The sequence below is a fragment of the Ovis aries genome, chromosome 10, assembly GCF_016772045.2.
Source record: "Ovis aries strain OAR_USU_Benz2616 breed Rambouillet chromosome 10, ARS-UI_Ramb_v3.0, whole genome shotgun sequence".
Taxonomy (NCBI): domain Eukaryota; kingdom Metazoa; phylum Chordata; class Mammalia; order Artiodactyla; family Bovidae; genus Ovis; species Ovis aries.
The window spans coordinates 65,111,698-65,121,187 of NC_056063.1; the positions used below are offsets into that span (position 1 = coordinate 65,111,698).

The following is a 9,490-nucleotide window of genomic DNA, read 5'->3' on the forward strand; positions in this document are numbered from 1 at the left end:
CCGACTCTTAGCAATCCCATGGACTGCAGCCTACCAGGCTCCTCAGTCCATGGGATTTTCCAGGCAAGAGTACTGGAGTGGTGTGCCTTGCCATTTTAGGATAAATAATGATAAAAAAGAAAACTGTCTAGGAGTTACACAAAGATGTTACTCCAGAAAAAAATGTGAAAAGAAAAATAAAAGAATAGAAAGAAATGAAAGAATATCTTTATAAACATTTTACTGTAGAGAAAATAGTTATGACTAAACAGAATGCAATGAATTAAAAAACCAAGACCTCAAAGCAGAGTTTTAAAAACTCAAAAATCATAATAATGAAACAAATGGTGAGAATATTGTAGAGATTGTGGACTTCACTGTGAATGACCTGGAAGACACTGAATAGATAATTACTGAACAGAAATGTAATACAATTTGATAATTTAAAAACATCTTTCTGGAAGTCATATGGTGAAGTGAACAGAAAAGAGCAAAGAATATAAATACGAGGAATGTTTAGAAACGAAATATGACGGTAACATGGACAAAAGTGGTAACTGGTGAAGTGACAGTTGCTGAAGAAGCAAATGTCAACAAAACTCAGAAAAATCCTCACACTCATCAATCAGTTCAGTTCAGTTCAGTTCAGTCGCTCAGTCGTGTCCGACTCTGCAACCCCATGAATCCCAGCATGCCAGGCCTCCCTGTCCATCACCAACTCCAGGAGTTCACTCAGACTCACATCCATCAAGTCGGTGATGCCATCTCATCCTTTGTCATCCCCTTCTCCTCCTGCCCCCAATCCCTCTCAGCATCAGAGTCTTTTCCAATGAGTCAACTCTTCGCATGAGGTGGCCAAAGTACTGGAGTTTCAGCTTTAGCATCATACCTTCCAGTGAAATCCCAGGGTTGATCTCCTTCAGAATGGACTGGTTCACTCATCAATAATACTTCCTAAACCAGGGGCTCAAGCAAAATACATATGAAATATATATTTTGCTTCTTGGAAACAACTGTTACAGAGAAAGGTAATCCAAGCAAGGAAAAAAGGAGTGTGAGTGTCACTGGCCACTTGAGCAGACACCTGAAGAGTTGTACAGCATGCCATGAGGACATCTATGGAAAGGACAGCCCAGGTAGAGTAAACAGGAAATGGAAAGTTTGTGAGAGGAGAGGGTGCTTGGCGTGTGCTTGGCGTGTTTAAGAAACAATGAGGAAAGCATGGTGAGAGCAAAGAAAGGTTAAAGAAAAGTGTAAGAATGTGGAGAGGAATGTATACTCAAGAGCAACTTCTTTTTGCCTTATTTTGAGAAGAAATTACTTTGTTTGTATGCTGATACAGATGATTCTGAAGAGGTATAAAACTGATTATGCAGAAAGAGAAAAGAGAATTTCTAGAGCCAAAGGCACCAAAGAGTATCAGTGGAATGAACATGAAATATAAGTGGAAGAGATGGTTTGAGGAAAAACACCAGTAATGTCCCTAGAGAGGAAGGTAATGCTACAGAGTCAAATTAGGTAAGTGGGTTAACATGGGGAGACAGTGGTGGAATTTTCCTAATGACTGTTTCTATTTATGAAGAAAGGAGGCATTAAAAATTTGAAGAGAATAGGATGATATGAAATATTAATCTAAGATTGTAGTGTGTGAATGGCCTAGATTGGTGCTTCTCAAACTTGAATGTACACTGAAATTATCTAGGAAATTTAGGAAACAACCTAGATGTCCATCAGCAGATGAATGGATAAGAAAGCTGTGGTACATATACACAATGGAGTATTACTCAGCCGTTAAAAAGAATTCATTTGAATCAGTTCTGATGAGATGGATGAAACTGGAGCCGATTATACAGAGTGAAGTAAGCCAGAAAGAAAAACACCAATACAGTATACTAACACATATATACGGAATTTAGAAAGATGGCAATGACGACCCTGTATGCAAGACAGGAAAAAAGACACAGATGTGTATAATGGACTTTTGGACTCAGAGGGAGAGGGAGAGGGTGGGATGATTTGGGAGAATGGCATTCTAACATGTATACTATCATGTAAGAATTGAATCGCCAGTCTATGTCTGACGCAGGGTGCAGCATGCTTGGGGCTGGTGCATGGGGATGACCCACAGAGATGTTATGGGGAGAGAGGTGGGAGGGGGGTTCATGTTTGGGAATGCATGTAAGAATTAAAGATTTTAAAATTAAAAAAATAAAAAACTAAAAAAAAATAAAAAAAATCAGCACTGTGCAACTATACAATTCTGATATAACTGATCTGCAATATGTCTCTATGTCACAATGCACAGGCAAAAATGAGAATCGCTGACACAAGAAGTGAGATAGGTGTTGTGTATATCAATATACTTACACAGAAGAGTCATCTAGAAGTAGGTGGTGGTAATGGAGAATCAGTGATTGTGAATAAGTGGAAAACAATATTCATGGAAGAGATAAAGAGGTAGGACATCCTTCTATTGCAAAAATGAATTAAGTGATTATTAAATCACTTAATCACAAATAATTATCACAGGACTAATTCTTAGAAATAGTAATGGGTGAGTCAAAAGCTAAATTCTTTAAGGAATTAGAGTGGGTGATGCTTAACAGTAAATTCTAATGATAAATTCACAGTGTTCTGTGATTCTTAGAGAAGAGGGGAGGGAATGATCTGGATATTTAAGAAGAGCTCCAGTGAGGATAAATTAGTGACTACTTGAAACATGGGCATGGGATGCACCATTTTAAAGGAAATCCTGGTTTCAATTAGAAGGAAAAGGGAGGAAACACTGAAAAAGTAAAAGGATATAACTATAAACTATGATCACTTGTAGAGAAAATATTGAGACGGCTTCAAGGGCTAGAGAGGAATGGAACATGGGATGGGAAGTATTGATGTACAGAGCTACATGAAGGCATAGGTTGTGGTAGAGGGAATGACTGAGGACCCTGGCTTCCTTGTGGTGACTCATATGAGCAGACATTCAAGGCAGAAATAAATTTGATTGGATTATATAAGGTATAAATTGTTGTTAAACTATTATTTCATATTTTTTAAACGTATGATTTACATGGACATACAATTTTGGAATATATTTTCAAGCGTACATTTACTTGTCATGTAATTTGCCTGGGTGCTGAGTGTTTAGTTAGAGTGATATCCTGTTTTTCTGTAGGATTTTTCTATATGTTTAAGCATTTTTCAGCATATGTTTATCATCAGATATTAACACAATATCAATAGCCTGGATACAGGTCCACAATTTGCATAGAATATGATGATACTTAAGAAATAAAACTGTTCAGATTTACTTTCTTGGTTTTGTTGAAACAATAGAAGATAATGTTTAATAGGGGTCTACTTAAAAAGTTATTTCCAAATCAGCACCTGAAGGAATATATTCTTAACTTTTGATTAGAAAGAAAATGAGGTACTTTTTTTTCTCCAGGTTCATAATTTATTATACAAATTGAGTATCACATGATGAGTTGACATTAGCTTTTTCTGGCATGGGAACTTAACAGATAATGTACAGTTCAGAATCTGTTTATGTTGCTTTCACAGCTGGAGTTTTTTTAGACCTTAACTTGAAGTATAAGACTATCAAAGCAATACTTCCATATGTGGCCAGCACACAATTCATTCTCCCTGTAACAGTGTAAGAGTTGAAATATTTTTTGATACCAGTGAAATGGAACTGGGCATCAGCTTCTGGACCTGCCATGATTTCAATCTTTCAAGGAGTTCAAACTCAACAGCCTGTGTCCTTCACTGTATGCTCTTTTTGAAAATGTATCCAAAAAGCAATAGGTTTATAATTGGAAGAAAGAAACGAAGGGTTGCTGTTTTGAAAATAAACTGAGTTCCACTTTGCCTTTTTTGGTTAACAAGAATAAAGTCCCTCCACTCAGAACATGATTTATAGAGTTTCATAATAAAACGTATTATTCAAGGCCCTTCTTGCACTTAAGGTGATTTATTAGACTAGATATAAAATTGGGTTAATGAATCATGGCTAGCCAGAGTCTTGGGGTCTTAAAAATTAAAGGTAATATGACAGAGCTCTAAAATGAAAATATATATAAACCATTTAATTTTCAATGACTATTTATATCCCTGCAATGCCTATATCCCAGAGAAAGGCAATGCCAAAGAAGGCCCAAACTACCACACAATTGCACTCATCTCACATGCTAGTAAAGAAATGCTTAAAATTCTCCAAGCCAGGCTTCAGCAATAGGTGAACCGTGAACTTCCAGATGTTCAAGCTGGTTTTAGAAAAGGCAGAGGAACCAGAGATCAAATTGCCAACATCCGCTGGATCTTAGAAAAAGCAAGAGAGTTCCAGAAAAAACATCTATTTCTGCTTTATTGATTATGCCAAAGACTTTGTGTGGATCAAAATAAACTGTGGAAAATTCTGAAAGAGATGGGAATACCAGACCAGCTGACCTGCCTCTTGAAAACCTGTATGCAGGTCAAAAAGCAACAGTTAGAATTGGACATGGAATAACAGACTGGTTCCAAATAGAAAAAGGAGTACATCAAGGCTGTATATTGTCACCCTGCTTATTTAACTTATATGCAGAGTACATCATGAGAAACACTGGGCTGGAGGAAGCACAAGCTGGAAACAAGATTGCCAGGAGAAATATCAATAACCTCAGATATGAAGATGATACCACACTTATGGCAGAAAATGAAGAACTAATGAGCCTCTTGATGAAAGTGAAAGAGGAGAGTGAAAAAGTTGGCTTAAAGCTCAACATTCAGAAAACGAAGATCATGGCAGATAGATCGGGAAGCAGTAGAAACACTGTCAGACTTTGTTTTTTGGGGCTTCAAAATCACTGCAGATGGTGATTGCAGCCATGAAATTAAAAGATGCTTACTCCTTGGAAAGAAAGTTATGACCAACCTAGATATCATATTAAAAAGCAGAGACATTACTTTGCCAACAAAAGTCCATCTAGTCAAGGCTATGTTTTTTCCAGCGGTCATATATAGATGTGAGAATTGGAATATAAAGAAAACTGAGTGCTGAAGAATTGATGCTTTTGAACTGTGGTGCTGGAGAAGACTCTTGAGAGTCCCATGGACTGCAAGGAGAGCCAAACAGTCCATCCTAAAGGAGATCAGTCCTGGTTGTTCATTGGAAAGACTGATGTTGAAGCTGAAGCTCCAATACTTTGGCCACCTGATGCAAAGAGCTGACTCATTGGAAAAGACCCTGATGCTGGGAAAGATTGAGAGCAGGAGGAAAAGGGAACAACAGAGGATGAGATGGTTGGATGGCATCACTGACTCGATGGACATGGGTTTGGATGGAATCCTGGAGTTGGTTATGGACAGGGAGGCCGGGCGTGCTGCAGTTCATGGGGTCTCAAAGAGTCAGACACAACTGAACGACTGAACTGAACTGAATGCCTATATGTTCTTCATTAAATCCTATTTTCATTTGTGAACAGTATTGTTAAGCTTCTAGGAATCAGTTGCTATCATAACTGAAATGAAAAATTAAATGTGTGAAGAAATGAATTAAAGCAGTTACCTTCCAATCCATTATCACAGTTATAATTACAATATGATATGCTATGATTAGGAAACATAGGAAATATACACAATACAAGACATGGCTTGTATACACGATACAAACAAGCTTCATGAAAGCTTGTTTCCTGAAATTTATGACTGCATGCTTTACTCAGCTGTGTAACAACTCTTTTATAAATAACGGAAGGATGCTGTAATCTGACAAACTTTATAATACAAACATGCTAATTGCCACTAGTTTTGCTCTGCTTATTGCCTTCATGTCCTTATTTAGCAAGGATTTCTGTTTAATAATAGTAATACAAAACTAAAATGATTTAACTGCAACCATTTAATATAATATATGGTTGGCATAACTAGTCATGGATTATTACAAACAATATTTGACTTTAATAAGAGTGCCAGTCAATCAAATGTGGTCATATGAATACTATTTTTCTAATTGAAAACAAGTAGATATTATGAACTTTTCAAAATTTTTATTTAAAGGATTATAGAATTACCTCATTGGAAAAAAGCCATGGTGTTTAATTCACTTTTTGTTTCTTTAGTTTCTTTAGAGAAATATGTGAAGAACATGTGCAGCAATATTCAGTAGACTAGTCTAGCATGTCATTATTTCCATTGTTAGAGAATGTAAAGAATTTGAATTAGTACAGTGAATGTTAAAAGAGTCCTACTGGGAGAAGGAATTTAAGCACAGCAAGCTACCCAGGCCAAATGGATAAACTCCTGCTGACATTTTCAAATCTGAGCCAGAATCCAAGGAGGGTGTTAGTACCAAATTATCTAATTCACACTTAAAGATGATGCCAGATATTCACTTTTCTTTGGCTTTGTGATAATGATTTGTTCTTGTGTTTTTGTTGAAGAATTAATCTTATGGATAACAGTTACTGATTATGATTCCTTTATATTGAAAGTTTCTTAATATTTTATAAAACAATAATCACCAAACAACAATGAGAACTAATAAAAAACTCAGTTTGAATGTTTATATTGTGTTTTAGAAAATTATCCAAATTTTTAATAATTATCTTGATTTGGAACTCTTAATTTCTTTGCTGATTATCCAGGGTATTATACAAAAAACACTATTTATATCAGTTCTTTATTTTCCTTCTGTTTACCTCAATCTCAGTCTCAGTGGGCTCATGGTTGGAAAACATAGTTTAAATGTATGTATTAATATACATTAATAATACAATGCATATTAAATATGTATGACATATCGACACACAAAGAGCAGTAAAATAAACTATAAAGATTTTTTCCTTCACTCTTCTTGTGATACCTACATTTAAAATGGAACCTGAAATTTTATCACTAGAGTTCATGAACTATGAAAATTAGAAGAAAAACTTTCTAAATGGTTATTTTTCAAGTATTCCTTCATATCACATTACCTACTTAGTTACTAATTTGATGGTAAAAAATAACTTGATTAACAAGTGTTTCTAATCCCTGACTATCTTGAGGTAGAAACTATATGCCCCTTTGCTCTCTGGTATGGAGATTCTTTCCCTTCAAGAAAAGAATAGCAGAACAATTAAGAGAGGAGGCTGGGCCCTGCCAAGACCACATATTTTTCATTCTCCAAGACAGGAAACCTCTCTGATCACATACACACAGAAAGTTCTTTGGAGTTCGAAGAGGAATGATGCCAGAGAGATGCTCATTACCCATAGGCCTTTGCAGTATAGTCCATCTTGGCTAGGAGATGTGTGCCCCCATATGGAGGATCCTGAGATATACCATATATGAACTGTGAACCAGACACATGATGATTGGATAAAGGAAACTCAGAAGAAATGCCTCTATATAAGTGATTTAAACTGAAATGAGATTGTGACTCAGGGACTCTTTCTGTGAGCTCTCCTGTGTGTCTATCCACACACAATGTACTCCTTTTCCTCCTAATAATCACTTGTTTCACTACTTTCCGTCTGTGGGAATTCTTTTCTGCAAAGCTGAAGGGCCAGGGTCCTAGTTACTGACCACTGGTCTATTGGCCAGGATTTGGTGCTCTCACCATCACAACCCAGCCTCAATCTCTGGGTGGAAACACCAACATCACTTCAAGCTGCTATAGGCTGAGGCTACCTGAGATCAATTTTATCTCTTTCATTCAACTAAGGGAATAAATGGTCAAATTAAAATATACTTTTCATATATACCTTATGATATATATATATAATATATATCATCAATTATTAGTATAAACTATAATACAGTGGTTATTCAATAAAAAAATCACATTGATATTTTGAGAAAATTATTTTACTACTTTAAAATACATTTTATTATTTACTTACAGTGTATCTGGTATATATCATGTAACTTGGAAATGGTTTAGAATTGGAAAGGAACACATTATGTTAAACCAATACTTCAGAATTGGTGAATACATCCATCAGAACTACACTGTTTGAAATTTTAAATTCCTACATTAGTAAAATATAGTAAATGGACCATGGGATTTTTACTCTATCTTAAAATGGATCTAGAGACAAAAAAGTAATATAGTCATGATTTTCAATTACTACTACAAGTAAAATAAAATAAATTAATATCATGAGCTATTAATTTTTTCTCAGGGTATTAGTGTATCAAAATGCTTATACTGTCAACTGAAGAATAAACATCATTTTAAATAGATATTTTAAAATTCTCTGTCATAAAGAGTTATTCTTCTTCCCCATTTTATTTCTCTCCTACCTTAGTTTTTCTCACTCTGTCTTTAGATGGTATGCAATGACAACTAATGTGAAATGATAATGTGAAATGATAATCTTCAAGTATATCAAATTAACTATTTTTATTTTCATAATATATAACATTCTGCACAATCAAGTTTTCAATCACATCAAAGTAAGTTTGCAGTACAACTTGAGACAGAAAAGCCTTGAGGTTTAGCTTTCCTGACCATTCTCTGTCTTAAGTGCAGCTCTCCCAAACAGATTAAAGTCCCACTGAGTGGTATTTCAGAGTGTAAAATCATGGAGACACAGAAGTAGCACCCAGCAAAGGGAACACAGTGAACCACCTGGGACTGGGACAATAGAGTCACTCTCAGGACAACAGCCTCAAACTAAGAGCTGTTAAACTGGTTAAATCAGCCAGGAAAGATGATTGAGTTCCAACCCAGCGAAGTGAACCAGATCATGGTTAATAACCACTAATAATTCTGAGCACCCTTTGCCTTGTCAACATCAGAAAAACACAGAATTCCAAAGAAAGATTGTGCAGCAGCACACGGTGCTGTGTAGATCCCAGGAAACCTTCCCCAAGTCAGAGACAGTATGAGTCCTTATTTACCCTATCATCAAGAGATCATTAACTCCACAGAGAGGAGCTGTGCACAGTGGTAGGGATGAAACTAAGAAACTGATAATTTTTATCTAGAAAGACTATGTTACTTAAAGGGCTTTAAACATAAATTGCATTGATGATGATGAACTATACTGAATGAAATTGCTTTCTCATTGTTAAGAAAATTTAAAGGAGGATGAATGGATTATAAACAAAACAGCACAGCTCCATTTTCTTGCATGAAGATATTTTTATGCTACCACTATATAAGAACATACTATATTAATTATATCTTTCAAATGTGGCAGAATAAATTTATATGCTAAAGGAGGGCAATCATAGCAAGTACACTTCATCATTTAGTAAAGACTCTAGTATAGAGACGTAATTACATGGGCAAAGAGTCAGACATGAGTGACCGGCTGAACAATGAACAAAGCAGCAACTATGTTATTAATATGCATTATATATAATATATAATTATATATTTATATGTATAATATTATATGATAATATAAAGTGAAGTGAAGTGAAGTCACTCAGTTGTGTCCGACTCTTTGCAACCCCGTGGACTGTAGCCCACAAGGCCCCTCTGTCCATGGGATTCTCCAGGCAAGAATACTGGAGTGGGTTACCATTTATTTCTCCA

General features: G+C 35.6%; 1 protein-coding gene across 1 annotated transcript; it reads right to left on the reverse strand.

Annotated features, from left to right (window-relative positions):
* Positions 1-3,416: 3,416 nt before the first annotated feature.
* On the reverse strand, positions 3,417-3,736 carry LOC114116699 (ATP synthase membrane subunit K, mitochondrial-like). The gene has a single exon (XM_042255158.2). It carries the CDS (start codon positions 3,698-3,700, stop codon positions 3,524-3,526), a length of 177 nt encoding a protein of 58 aa, XP_042111092.1. The 5' UTR covers positions 3,701-3,736; the 3' UTR covers positions 3,417-3,523.
* Between the last annotated feature and the right edge of the window lie 5,754 nt (positions 3,737-9,490).